Consider the following 15,553-nt stretch of genomic DNA (forward strand, 5'->3'; position numbering starts at 1 on the left):
CAGCACCCGGGGTTTTGCACTGGAGCTTCTTATAGGCCACTTACCTTGAGAGGTACTTGAGAGGTACGCACATCTTTTTATGGCAATTTTTTTTATAGGTTTCGCTTTTTTGGAACCTTCATATATTGTTTCAAAATTTAGACCAATAGGCAAATATTCTGTTAGATTGTACCAACCTCTCAACTCTGTATTAGAGATGATGTTGTATGGGTCAATTCAGTATCTACGATACAATAGCACCATACAAATGACTGCAACCAAAATTACCGCATACTATATGGAGAGAAATTACAAGTTAAAGAAAAACACCATACATTATGTTAAGATTTTTTATTGATAAAAATGCATGAAACTTGCATTACTATAATTGTTTTAGTACACATAGCATGTGAAGGGCACATTAGAAATTGTTCCCCAAATACTATTTATTTCCTGCCGGGGAAAACATAGGCGCTATACTAGTAGGCTTTCTCACCATTTCGTGAGTTTAGATATTAGGTGGCTTAAGACACTGGTGACGTTTTCTTTTAGCAATTTTAAGGGCAGTATATAAAATCTGTGTAAAGCTAAATATATTACTAAGCGTTTATGTTACCAAATAATTTGTAAATTAAATGCATTGCATCCGACTCGGGACACCTCAGATATTCAGATGTTATATCATATTATAGTATGTGTATAGCTTGTACCTTCTGCAAGGAATGACAGTTCATACACTTCATGTGTAATGTGCATGCAGCTTTTTGCGCCAGCCTTGGCAAAACTGGGAAAAGGGGATGGGGCTTGAAGGAAAGTTGGTGGGGCCTCATGCCCCATCAACTACTCTGGTACATTAATCAAATGTCAGCTGACATTTCATTTGTCCCCCACTTGTGTAGCTTCTGTATGTCAGGCCAGAGCTCTGCAATGGTACTGCTATGAATAAAGTGGCATGCAACACTTAATTCCCAGCTCTGGGTTGATGTGAGCCTGGAGACCTGGCACTTTCATACATGATGCTGTTTGTCTAGATGTGGGCTAAACTTATCAGCCATAGAGATCTCTGTGATTGAAGGAAAGACAACATGTGATCTGTGTAATCACATCCCTTACACCAATCTATGCAAGCAAACTGGGCCTTTGCTATTAACAGTGTTGAAACATATAAGAGTGTATTGCTGCAAGGCATCTAACCAGACTCAAACTTTCATTGTTCAGTGTAGGCCTGAATCTGAATTATTTCTATGAGACAGCAACACAAACTATCTTGCACATATTTTCACCTTGATGAATAATTTGGGGACCGGGTGGAGCAATGATAAAATTATTTTATTTTGTAACTGTTCATGGTGCTTCACACCCACTTCTCACTTCTTGCAAATATCAGTTGATATGTTAATGGATGAATTTATCGAAGTCAATACACAACACTGACAGTTCTTAGTCAAAACACTTTTTTTTAGGATGAGACCACCTTTTGTATGTAATTTGGCGCCACCTGAAACAAGAGTCACATCTTAAAGGACAACTATCATGAAATAAGTGTTCTTCTTGTAATATAATGACACATTTATATTCAGCATTCACTTTATATCTATTTTTTTTCTCACAGCTTACCAGCACATTTTCTTATGATTCTTCTTTGGTAATAATAGACAAGTGACAGCTGTGGAGTCTGAAACAAACTGTGTCAGTAGATAGACAATACATCCTAGCAGATGGCATTTTTAAATTTTGTTCTAAGAAAAATGATGACCCCAATAGATAAAATGGTGCTCTTTTGTGCTTTCTTAGAGTGGACAACCAGCATCATTACAACTTGGATCATCTTCTAGCCTGCAGAAGGATGCTTTGAAGCTGATGCGGGTGAGTAAACAAGTCCACTATTGCCTGTCTGTAAGCTGTACACACACAGTTCTTCTTAAAGTGTATTTCCAACATTGCAGTCAAATTTAAGACACCCCCCCACACACACACTATGCATTTGTGATGTGTTCCCATTCACACGGCATATGTAAAATATTCTTTTAAACTGATTTATTACACTTCTGGTTGTTTTTTGGAACAGTTTTATACATAGGACTCTATGGGCAGCTTCTAGTGCTTAGAATAGATGGCAATGTGGAAATAAGGGACAGACAACAGACAATTTTTAAAGTGCATTAACATACAAGGCAAAACCTAAGCTTTGAGCTCTTTAACCCTTTGTTGTGGCAGTGTTCAAATATGGTTTACAACTGACAATGAGATCTGCCAGCACAGCACAGACAGAGATAACTATGTTAAACATTACTCCACAACCCCCTCCTTTAATTTACAAACAAGGGGAAGCTTGGTAGGATTTCTAACCAAGTAAAAAGGTAAGCAGTACATTTTAAATAGTTTTAACATTATGCTATGTAATACATATAAAATAGATGTTTATCCCAATTTAGCTGCAAAAGTTGAAATTCACTTTAAATCTCAGAGCCACTCCTGAGACTACTGGCAATGTCATAATGGGCTCCAGACGGGAATTGTGGATACATTAATATTTGACACTTGAGTAGTAAAAATAGAACAAAATGAAAAGACAGGGATGGGCTATCCACTCCCATTCCTGTGTCTGACTGTACAGTAGCTTGAAAGCATCCTTCCTACAGGCTAGAAGCTAGGAAGAAATAAAAGTTATTATGGCATCAGAGAATCATTTTGGTAAGGTCTTAAAATATAAAATATGCCATTGTACCACAGGAAGAAATAATTAGCTTATACTGTGATTGTTGTATTTTAACTCCTATAAGCAACAATTCTTTTCACCTTGCTTTTTTGGTGCATCAGCACCTACCGTAAAAAACATACTTCTATACCCATAAATGCCAGTGGTCTTACACAACTGCCACACTTTTTGGAGTCATTGTTCCGAGCATCTAGACTCCTTCTCTTCCATATAGATGTAATACATTCCTACCACAGAAACTTAGATTTGCAGGAGTCAGGAGGAACTGTGATGCCAGGTGGGTAAGTGTTCTGAGAGGAAGAGAGGCAGCAATGCAAATAATCTTTAGGGAGGCAGGTCACACAGAAAGTAATCTCAACATTGGGATCCACTGATTGCATGCTTTTCATCTATACACACATTTCTGTAACCACCCATATTGATGAATCATGCCAGTCTATAATGTGCTTCCTATAAAGTTCTACACACCAGTAATGATTTGTCCAGTTTATAATTATATAGTTATGCAGGGCACAAAAAAAAAAAATCTTACCATAAAACATTATATTTATTATTAAATTTCTGCCCACACTGCTCCAACCCAATGTATATTTGTATTAAACCGATACCAATTTTGCATAATGGTTACTAGCCTATAAAAATAACTAAGTTAACCCAGTCATTCATCGTGTTCTAAAGAACAATAGAGTAAGATTACTAAGTGTTGCACAGTTCAAAGTTAAGCTTTTCTTTTCTTTGAAATTAAAAAAATAAATATTTTGTTATTAAATAGTGAAATGCATTCTAAGTAATGAGTACATACTAGTTATGTTGGTTGGAATACCATCAAAGAGACAACCGTGTATTATTCAAATGAAGGTTATCTTGTATTGTTTGCTCAACAGTGGCAACAAAATTTAGCTACTGTAAATTGTTTTAAAAAGGCAAAAAGGTTTACAACAAACATTAGAACTAAACTGAGTTTGTTCTAATGAGCGCCATTCTATTACCAAAATTTGAACTAAGTCTTTCTGTAACTCTCTGGCAGAACCACAAATTGCCTAAGCCTGCCTTAAGTACTATACCACAGTGCTAATGTCGTCAGCTTCATCAGGTTTTTTTTGCCTGCTCGGCAGGGACTTCAAGTATTCTAGATGTCTTCTTGCATCCTCCTGGTTTTGCCGTACATAGTATACCACATAGGAAATCACCATGGTGAACCAGCCAAACATAGTGACCAACATGGCATAGTCTGTTGTCCGTTTGGGAAGATTGCAAAGGTCGGCATCATTGGCGTTAGTCAGAAATGCCCTTCCTTCATGTTCATCCAGTACAGCCGTTTTGCAAATAACGTTGCTGGCAGTCTCATGGTTAGAAGCCATGCTCCGGAGAACTTGCTGTAGAGTACAGTCACAATGCCAAGGATTGTTGGCAATACGTGCCCTGGCCTTCAAGTTATTAAAAGCATTTTTATGAACACTTACAATCTGGTTATCTGACAAGTCCAGCGTCTGTAAGGTCTCGGCCACTCCTTTAAATGAGTGCTCGTCTATAAATTCAATAGCATTTTTGGATAGGTTAAGAACTTTCAGTTGATGGAGATCTTTGAAAATCTCATTAGGAATAGAAGTTATCTGATTGGAGTCTAGGTAGAGTAAAACAGTTTCAGGGGGAATGTCTCTAGGTATTTCCTTGAGATTGGCATTACTGCAGCTGACATTTAAGCCTCCGGTATGAGAGCAAAGGCAGCCTTTGGGACACATACTGGCAGAATGAAAACACAGTATCATCAGAACAAAGCTTTGTAAGAGCAGACACATGGAGAGAGAGCGTGTTAGCCACAGGTCTACCAAATTCATGCTTAGATGTCAGCATAATAACATGACTACTTCTCATTTACCCAAAAGAAGCAGTAAAGGATGCCCCAGAGCAAATCCGCACCTTCATTGTTTTATATTTCACAGAGAGGATAGCTGCGGTTAACATCAGCTCAGGAGAAGTATCTGAAACAAAGAAAAAAGGATTGATTATCATAATTGATTATTCTTATACTTCAATTCAAGGAACAGGAAAAGATACATACAGATACATAGGTTTGGCAGCTACATAGTTAAAGAGACCATGTGGTAAAATTTAAAAAATGCAGGTAAATGCACAGAAAAAGCAAGTATTTTCAATGCTTTCTTGGGTTGTTTTTCACATCATAGGTCTCTTCTCTTCTGGGACTGTATAACTATTCTCTGTGCTGGCCTAGCATCTCTGCCTTCCTTCACCTCCATACATAACTATTTTTGTAGCAGCTGGGGGAGGATACTATGCACTAGAGTGTCATTTGAGTGACAGCCCAGTCTGTTGGGGCAGCTGACATCACAACTATGATGGCATTTTCAAGCAGCAGTCTCAGGGCATTTGGATGTCTACAAAAGGTAGGCTTTTACAGCCAAGTAACATGCATAAAATACAGTATACGTACATATAATCTTATGGGAAGATTTTTGTTGAAATTAATGGTCTTCTGGAATGGTCTCTTTAACCATTCCTCAAGCCATGCCTGTTCCAGACTGGAAAGTAACCTTATTCATTAGGACTTTACATTTAATTTAAAGGTTCAATCAACCCAAAACCAAAGCGCCAGTTCTGGTTGCATACTGGACAGTTGAGTCATCCACTGATTATTCAACTAATTTTAAGACTCAGTAAGTGAGGTCTCTGCAACTGATTATGCACCTCTCTCCTGATACAGCCATTACAAGTTGGTCTATCCCGAACTCCTTACCGGATACCCCAATACAGGATGGGTGCTTGCAATGACGGTGGATGGTGCCACTTGGATCAGAACGTAGATATAATGTCATCAGCACACCATTATAAAGTGTCCAAAAGTACATGCATTTATTGACACATATTGTCAATTATCAAGCCCAATGTTTCGGTGCCGTGCAGGGTCACCTTCATCAGGCTGAAATGGCAATGTGTATTACAGATACAGCCCTTAAATAGACATAAAAAGAGTGAAATGTGAGTGAAAAGACTAGCCCACCACCCCGTTTACAGAAACAGCCCTTAAATAGAAAAACAAAGATGTATGTCTATTTAAGAGCTGTCTCTTTAATACATATTCTCAATTTGAGCCTGATAAAGGGGACCCAGCCTGGCCCCAAAAGGTGTGCTTGTTAAGTGACAATATGCATCAATAAACGCACTTACTTTTGGACACTTTATAATGGTGTGCTAGTGACATTATCTCTACACTCCTGAATATATCTCCTGGTTCACATGTTTTACATTACAGAGAATGTAACAGAAGGTTTAAGACCCCTTGCTTGGTTTTGCAATGGATTCAGTAGGGTAGAGATATAGACATTTTGGCAAGGTGATCTCACCATTGGAGTCATACATATAAAGAAAGGGGTAATTCAACCACCTGAGACTCCTACTTTAAATATAAATTAAAATTCCTAGTTAAATTGTATTTCAATGTTATGGACTGGCCCTTAAGTGCTACAAGAAAAAGATCTGGGGTGCCTTTTTCAAATGATTGCAAAATGAGCAAACAGTGAAAACCAGGCAGTGGGGTAAGCAAATAGAATTCTTGGGTGCATCACTAGATGGATCACCAGCAAAAGGAAGGAGGTCTTGATTCCCATATAAAGTGCTTGAGCAAAAGCAAAGACAGGCAACAAACATTGTGCAGAATCTGAGGCATAAAACTAGTACAATCCATTTGTAGTTCTATTAATAAATCAAATGACATGCTGACTTCCACAGCACACCCTGTTTTTATTTTCATAATTGCAATTATATTTATAATCATGACATGACAGTTATTAGGGTGGGAAGGGGGTGTTGTCATGTGCCTGCGGTAGTATAATCTCCAAATATAGCCTTGGAAACAGAAGATATCAGCTTCTCATTGCCTACCCTACGATTGAAAGGTCCATTACCTTTCTGAAATCTGAAGGGAATGATCGCGATTCAGATTACTTCAAGATATTTCCAATATGCTCAACCTGCTTGTTCTCATACCCTTTGTAAATATCAGGTCATGCAGCACCATGGGGCCCCATAATAAAATCAGCATAGGACTTTAATATACATGTCAAAGCTAGTTTGAATACTAAAGCTTATATTCTGCAAACACAACTATTACCACAGCTGTTTTATGGCTATCACAATCATCTGCAACAGATGCTTAGTGTAGATCAAACCCCATCACTAAAATATCTTATACATTTTAACACATCACTGTAATTTCAAAAGTGGTTTTCATTCTTTTTAAAATTGAACTCAGGGAAAACCACAAAACCTCCCCTGCAGTGGGACTGCCCTGCATGTTTTTGTCTATGTTACCTGGAAAAAGGACTTTTACTTACCTGATTCCTGCTTCCGCAGGCTCCTTCCACGCTTTAAGATTGGCACCCACAGCCTCTTCCCCCCTCAGTTCTGGCAGTTGGAGGCCAACGTGGCATCATCAAGCACAATGTAGGGTCCATAACCCTGCATTATATGTGAGGACTCCGAGGGACAGTCTATAAGCCATAGCCATATAAGCGTAGGGAAGATGAGGTTAGTGCTGAGTGCCAGGCAAAAGGAGGCAAAGTAAAACTGCTTTACACTATACCCTAGACTTAAGCAAGCAAATAACCCTTGCAGTGGGGCAAGGGCACCTAGAAAACAATTGTTTTCTAAGTGTCCTGTTCAAACCATAATGCTGCATTGAAGTGTGGTGCAGTGCACTGTATTTTTATTTAAAAAAATTGTATAAGTGTGATGCAGTCTACTGCATTTTTATGTAGCGTAACTCACCACACCGACACCACATGTCATTGCACCGCTTCACAGCACGCAGCGGTGCATAGACTTAAATAAAGTGTCATTTTGTGACACGTCAATAAAGTTTCATAAAAAGAAAAATGTGAACACAGTGAGGCATTGTAACACTACATTGCATCTCCCATACACAGGGCTAGTGTGAATGAGTCCTTAATATGGTATTATTAATATTATTTATAAACTGTGCTTCATCCAAGTACTGCCAGAGGTTTAAATAAAAAAAGCAAAATCAACATCCTAGTACTGATTACTTAGAAAGATAGCATATATGTAAAAACTGATTTCTGCATTGTCTCCACTGCTCAATAACCTAGTAAACTTGCTTCATAGGTGACAATATTGCTTTCACAAAGCCTGTTATTTTCTTATGATCAAAGCATAGGCATTTTCTTGTAAGACAAACACAGCCATCCAGAGTTGCAGGATTCTGTTATGCTTGCATTTACAGCATGCAGAAATATTGTGTTTGGTCACAAGGAAGCCATATGGATTTATGATGCTTCCAAATGTTTGTTCTAGTTAATTAAATTCTAGTGATGACAGTAATGTTCTTCTTTATGTTTCTTCTCCATGTGCTCCAAAGATATTAGACAGACACATTAGTTCCACATTTGAATGCACTGTGATCAATATTTGCATATGCATGTTTCTTGCTCCTTTTGAAAACCTGCCATATAACCCAGCATTCATAAATGATAGCTTGAATAACTGGAGGCCACGGAATGCTGCCATCTGCTAGCAACCGATGACACTACAAGGGTGACTTCAAATATCTATTTACAGCGGTGACAATGCAAGACATGTAAAAACAGATAGGAGAAGATTATGAGAGGTGAAGATAAAATAGAACTATCGACAAAATAAAAAAATAACATATATGATATAGTCGCATTAACAGTTTTTTTTCTGCAGCTTTCCTTGTAACATAGGGGTCTATTCACGAAGCTGCCGAAGGATCTGGCCGTAGCTTCGGCCCCAGGACCCCTTCGGTTCAGTAGAACCAAAGGGGTGCTGTACGGGCATATGCATCGGCTCGGCTGAGCCGTGCTGAAAGCCGAAGCTGGCAGAGCAGCCGGCCATTAGCCAGCCGACAGCCTGCTTCTGACAGCTGGGCGAAGCCAGTCGTGATCTTACGGCTGGCTCCGGCTACTTGCAGTGAGATCAGCGTCCCTGGTTACCTGCTAACCAGGGACACTGATCTCCAAACAGCTAACTCTCCCTGGCGGCCCGGGAGTCTCCTGCTCCCGGCTGGCCAAGGAGAGAAACACTGCTGTGTCCTTTTTTTTCTTTATTCTGACACAATCGATGTCAGAATAGAAAAAAAAAAAACTGCAGCAGAGGGCGGGTACAATGCTAGTTTACTATTCGCTATTGCAAATTGAAATAGCCAATAGTAATGTCCCAATGCTTTTCAATGGGAATTTTTTTTTTTCTATTCTGACATCGATCGTGTCAGAATAAAGAAAAAAAAAGACACATCGGCGTTTCTCTCCTGGGCGGCCTTGGAACGGGAGGCTCCCAGAGCGCCCAAGAGAGTTTTTTTTCTTTTCTTTTTCACAGCAGCAGAGCCGCCGGACAATAGGAAACTATTGGGCGGAGCTAGCTGTCACTGCTAGCTCCGCACAATCGTTTGCTATTTACTTTTTTAACTTTTTTCACTCTTTTTCTGTTTTGCTCGGTACCTCTGAGGGACCGAGCAGAACAGCCGAGCCGAATGCCGCTCACTGCTGTTCGGGATCTTTAAGAATAGCCCGAACAGCAGTGAGTAGCCTGCCGGAGGTTCGGCTCAGCCGACCCGAAGCCACACGAAGCAAGCCGATGTACAGCTGATTTCAGCCGATGTGCGGCTGAAATTAGCCATACCAGCCTGAAGTGAATAGCCGAACAGTGTTCGGCTCACTTCACTTCAGATCGGTCATTCACTCGGCTGCCCTCGGCAGCTTCGTGAATATACCCCATCGTTTGATTATATGTTTTTCCTGCCTGTTAATCCCATATTTTTCTTTTTCCTTCAACAGATCAAACTGAAATAGTGTCAGTTACAGCAGTTGGGACAAACTATATAACACAAACAGGTGTGCTTTCAACAGCCAGCTTTTACTCACATAGTTTAAAACTATTTAAAAAAAAAAAGTTTCTATTTCCTATTTCAATTTTAAAAAAAAGTATTGTTTACTGCTTATTTATAGTTCATTTTAATGACATGTCCATGTAAGACTATTGTATTGAGTCCACATGGTGACAACTCTGCTGCGCAATTTTACCAAGGAAATAGAAAAATAACAGATCTACTGGAAGGATTACCAGGGCTTGTGTCTGATCCCAGAACACTGCTGCAGTGGGCAGTATACCAGAGGCAATACCTCAGAAAATCTGCATGACATGACTATTGCAAAGATAATCATATGCTCCCCCAACATTAAGGAGCATAGAAGTGGAGTGCTATATAGTTTTTAATAAAGTAGAGAGGGATACTTTGTTTTGTTAATGTTTCTAGATCACAAGTGGTGTGGAGAGAGTGATTTGATAATATGGACCTACAAGAGCACTCTTGTTCCCTGTCTCTAAACGCATACCTCCAAACTTCATGAGATGGGAAAGAGGGATACATTATAGAACCAAGGATAAGGGCAAGGGACAGGCTCCAACCATGCCAACACTAATGTGGAACATGACGATTAATGCAAAAAAAATAGTTAGCTTAAACCAAAATCAAAAACTTCACTACTTTTTCTATATTTTGGCATTTTAAAATAACAAACAGAATTATTTAAGGGCTAGTTAAAAGGTTTCGAACAGCAAAATATTTTTGATAAATCATTTATAAGTTAAAAGAGAACTATGGGGTAAGTGTTTTTCCCCATAGTTCTCTTCAGGGTCACGTATATTGCGGGCACTGAAAGAGCTGCAGCCAGGACGGATCCTGACAATACTGTCTGGATCCCCCCAGCTGCGTGAGTGACAGCTGGCTCTGCCTATCTAGAGGCAGAGCCAGCTTTGCCCGCCCCCTCCCCATCTGTTCCTCCAGTCAGCGCTGGAGGATCGGAAAGGGGATGGGGGAATCCCTGCGGGAAGCGGTGACTGACAGTCACCGCTTACTGCAGGGAGACGATCGGGAAGGGAGCGGATCGGTGCATGTTTCTGCTCACTTCCCGATCAATAGAGTCGACCTGTGACAGCTTCTTTGTCACAGAGGAAATCACTCACCTCATGTTTATGAGCTACAGGTATTGACCACGAGGATAAATGCAGCCAGTGAACTGGCCATTGAGCTTATAACTGTGTGTGACATTCAAAGGATTTTTTTTCTGAAGTGTATTTGCAGAAAACATTGTTTTTTTCATAAACTAGGCTTTTTTGGCAATATTGTTTTGCAAAAAGATGTTATTTTCGATGGAGTCTATAGACAAAAAGATAAGTGTAACACTGTAAGACTAGTGTATTGAGTCCACATGGTGACAACTCTGCTGTGGAATTTTACCAAGGAAATAGAAAAATACCAGATCTACTGGAAGAAGTAACAGGTAATATAACTATGTAGGGTTGCCAACAATCGATTTATAAAGAGACTGTTTGTAATAATCAGTGCTTTTTGCTCCTGCCTGTGAAAGTCTGTCGACTGAAGCAGCTTCAGTGACCAACTTTCCCCCTAGTGAAATGTTTATAGTTAACTATTGGTTTACTGCAATGTAAATATAGCTTTCCTGTCATAATGAAATAAATATAATAGGGCTGCGGAAATTAACGATTCATTACTCGATTAAGCGTTAAAAATTTTGATCGATCAAAAGAATTTTAAGCAGTAATGAAAACACTCACCTCTCCGCTGGCTTCTGGGAGTCCCGTCGGGGATCCGGTGTAGTCACGGACATCGACGTCACCAGAGTCCTCCCCCTTCCCCAAATGGCTCTGTTGGCTAACGAAGGGAAGGGGAAGGAGTCAGTGACATCACCGGACTCCTCCCCCCTTACCTTTGTTAGCCAACGGAGCCACTTGGGCCGGTGATCTGTCGACACTGAGAACTTATCGAGTTCTGCGACTGCCTGACTTCCAGTTTTGTTACAACTAAGAGGTTTGGCCAAGAAACTTGTTCTGCACGAGCGCCAGCCAAGGCATTGGCCTATAAACATACAGCACAGCAATGAAGTAATAATATGAACTAGGATCACACTAATCCAGCACGTTATTATTCTGAGTTGCCCAACTCAAGTGGTGGCCATATTGAGTGTTGCACGTGAGATTAATAACGTGCTGGATTAGTGTGATCCTAGTTCATTTTATTACTTCATTGCTGTGATGTATGTGTATAGGCCAATGTAGTTGGATCTGTATGTGCGTTATAATTAATCGAAATTAATTGATTAATCGATTTAAAAAAATTTGATTAATGAAACACGAAAATTTTAATCAGTACCAGCCCTAAAATATACGGTTAATTACCCCCAATATAGCTGTGTCCGTGCCCATTGTGACATAATCTCCTTCTGAATTTTCATTGGCAAAGCTACCAATGATGCTTGCCGGTCATTGAATCCACCAGGGTCTGCTGTCATGTTGGCTTGCCACTTAAAACCTTCCTTTCCTTTTCAATGATAGAAAAGAAGGATCAACAAATTGTAATTGTATAACCAGTGCTTCCTTGCATCAGGATGTACAACCAGGAAAGAACATTGACATGAATGGCTACCTTAATGTCTGAGAAACAATATAAAAAAACTGGGCTGCAATACCCACTGCCTTGGCAATGGCACCGCTGCCAAAATCTAAAATTCTCTTCATGGAAAATCTGTTGGAGTTTAAGCATTAATCCAAACTGCCAAATCTGGAATTATTGTTTTTGAAGTATTGTAAACATCTGTAAATATGGCTTAAAGTACAGATATGGCATATTTGTTTCAAGAGATATCAATGAATGCCAACTTGGAAACTGCAATTTACCTTTAACATTTTGCAGTTTTAAGACTGCCCTTGACCTTAACATAAAAATAACTAACACATGTTTTTGTCTGCAGATAATCACCCTGGAAGTAAGAAACAATCAAATACACTAACAGTGGCAGACAGGTGCACTGAAGCTAACCAAATGCTTGTAGGATTTCATGTTTCTATCATGTACACCATACTAAGGAAAAGCAGCATAGATGAATGATTTTAATCTTCACTGCACTTTAGAAATATTTCAAATTTGTTAACACTGACAATTTTCTGGGTTATTTGGAAGGCCACAAAATAAAACTGCAATGAATAGTGCAGGCTCGAAGGGAAATCACACAGCATTTATTTAATGATCTGTAAAGGTAAGTACTACAAAAGCATCACATCACACACACATAAATCCGAGAAAGATCCATAAAGTAAAGTAGAAAAAGGGAATGTGTAGTGGTTTCAAGCCTCATTCACAACAGCAGTGTTGGGATGCATTGGACTACACTATGCTGTGTTGTCTAATGCAGTCCCAATCCAAGAGCAAAGCAATGTGCCTTATGTCGCATGAGTTCAGTTTGCTAAAAAAATTGGATATGTAGCATTTTCCTGCAGTGTAGTGCATTTAGACGTGCAATAACGTATTACAGCCTGCTGTAATGCATGTTAATAGAATTCAGTCTAAATTATTTTCTTTGAAAATGTATTTAAGAAAGGTAGTGCAATGCATGTTAAAAACTCTTGCCAGTGCATGTGCATTATACGCATGACAACATTTGTGTCATGCAATGGCGTGAATGCTTTTATTGAGAAAAAGTACCTTAAAGCAGATAAATACTGGCCTATTTTTTCATTAGGTAACCTATGGGCTCTTGGAATCCTTGGTCATGTTTTAAATCTATTGCCAATGCCTGGATTTAGCGAAGCCTTTAAAGCTGAAATCTGTATAAAAACAAATATTATCTACATACAGGTGCTGCCACTTTTACAATGTAATATTTGTTTTTTTCTAAAGGCATTTGATGTGCAAAAAGGGGAACACCATGCTTTGTTGCTATTGAGAAAAATGTAAAAAAAATTATCTGCTGTGCTGACAGTATCAGTTGGAGTTGTATTCAGCCTAAAGCTGCCTGCATAGATGTAGCCTGACGTTACTCTGCACAGACCCAGCACGTGGGAGGTAATGGTGTGGGAGCTGTGAAGCTTCTCTACAGTAAGTCTCCACTTAATACCAAGAATCTTCTTTATGTAGCTCCCATTGATCAATAACGAACTCAAACTTTAGGGGGCACTCATCATAGACACCAACATTTATACTATGTTTTACATGAAATTGGCCTGCACTGTAAATGCAGTGTTGTACATTATATAGGCAGTGCTATACATTAGTCCTGACCACTGCACTATAAATGGGATGATGAATGTTACACAGTCCTGGCCACTGCACTGTATAAGCTATTGTACATTATACAGTCCTGACCCCGGTACTCTATATGCTATGTTGTACATTATACAGTGCTGACCGCAGCACAGTGTACATCATGTTGTATGTTACAAAATCCTAACAAAAGTGTTTATTGTCACAACATTTGTTGGCTGCTAAGTAGTCCTCAACTATTTTAATATAGTTCTTCTTTAACCACCTGCGGATTGGCCATTGCATTCAAACGGCTAGTCTACTGGCGCATTATTCCAGGAGGACGTGGCTACTGCAGCCACTGCTCCCACTGTTATTAGATAGCATAGAGTTACGGCTTTACACATAGAGCCAATTTTGGATCATCTGAATTTCGTTCAAAATGAAACTAAATCAGACATGGAACTGTTTTCTGGCCAGTTGAAAACCCCATCCAAAACTGAAACGAAATTCTGAAAGATCCAAATACGAATAACAAACAAAACAGCATTCAGACCCATCATCTGAAACCCAACAGAAAGAAATAATACGAAACAGAACACATTTTGTGCCAGTTTACATGTCCATCTGGTAATAAAGGGGGCATAAAATGCCAGTATGCAAGTGGTTACAATGGGCACTGACTATGTATTAGCTCTCTGTCTATATTCTGTGTGCAGAACAGCATATTTAATGGAAAAGTTTCATTGTTTTAAAAAGATCCTTTGTCCTAAGGTTCAAGTGTATCTGTGAGACTTGTAGCACATTAATTATAGTGCATTTTGTGGGTACAGGGACTGTGGCATACGTGTGCAGTGTATAGGAGAAGTAGGCTCACATTCTATTTAGTCATCCTCATGTTAGCCACTCCAGCTGTTAGACGCATTCTGGCCACACCCACAGTTCACCTAAAAAAAATTTCTCCTGTGTGTTGTAGGTCTTTCACAATCCTAAATATGCCTCTGCCTTATAGGTGACCCAGAAAGACTCAATACATTGTACACACAAATCTGTACCTAAACTGGTTCAATGTCTTATTTTCTCATTCATTTTAGCTCAAATGTCACCTTCATTTCTTCTGATCAGTGATCACAGCAGGAGAGAAGAATAAGTTCTGAGGATGAAACATCATGGGACATATTATCTTTGCCACCATACGGTCCATTGCAGCCAGATTTTTTGTGACATTCTCTGTCAGCTTGTGTAGACATGCAAGGTTGCTTTAACAATGTGCAATGCAAAGACAGAACAATTATTTACTTTGTACTTTCTGCAGAAAAAAGATAGAAGTAGTTTTATCCACTAGCTCAGTGCATCTATATTAATACCAATAGTGTAATAGGTCTATTTAGTTAAGAGATCCCCAAACAGTTTCATCTTTGGAACTACATTCAGCAATAGGCAAGCAACACTATTGTCTGTATTCAATAATGTAAAGTGCAATAACCCATGGTGAAGAATCATAAGTCATCTGTCATCATTCTGTGTGCTATAAACTGGTGAAAGGGGAAATCACAGGTGTTAAGCACATCAATGCTCTTTGCACTGTCTTAATAAATCGGCACTAAAGCAGCTCCTTTTACTGTGTTTAATAGCTTACTGAAATATAAAAATAGCTTTCAAAGGGCTCATTGCTAATTGTAGGCAGGTGTGACAAGAGACAAGGCATAGGAAAAGGTGACATAGGTCACAGCCTAAGGATGCAACATTTCAGGGTGTAACAA

General features: G+C 39.3%; 1 protein-coding gene across 1 annotated transcript in view; it reads right to left on the reverse strand.

Annotated features, from left to right (window-relative positions):
* Positions 1 to 3,184: 3,184 nt before the first annotated feature.
* LRRC3B (leucine rich repeat containing 3B) overlaps positions 3,185 to 15,553 on the reverse strand; it is a 143,403-nt gene continuing 131,034 nt past the window's right edge. Inside the window, exon 2 of the mRNA XM_018570099.1 lies at positions 3,185 to 4,680. Within this exon, the coding sequence (XP_018425601.1) occupies positions 3,757 to 4,536 (780 nt within the window). The 5' untranslated portion in view covers positions 4,537 to 4,680 and the 3' untranslated portion in view covers positions 3,185 to 3,756. The remainder of the gene's footprint in view (positions 4,681 to 15,553) is intronic.

This window comes from Nanorana parkeri, unplaced genomic scaffold (genome assembly GCF_000935625.1).
Source record: "Nanorana parkeri isolate BGI_ZX_2015 unplaced genomic scaffold, ASM93562v1 scaffold37, whole genome shotgun sequence".
Lineage (NCBI taxonomy): Eukaryota > Metazoa > Chordata > Amphibia > Anura > Dicroglossidae > Nanorana > Nanorana parkeri.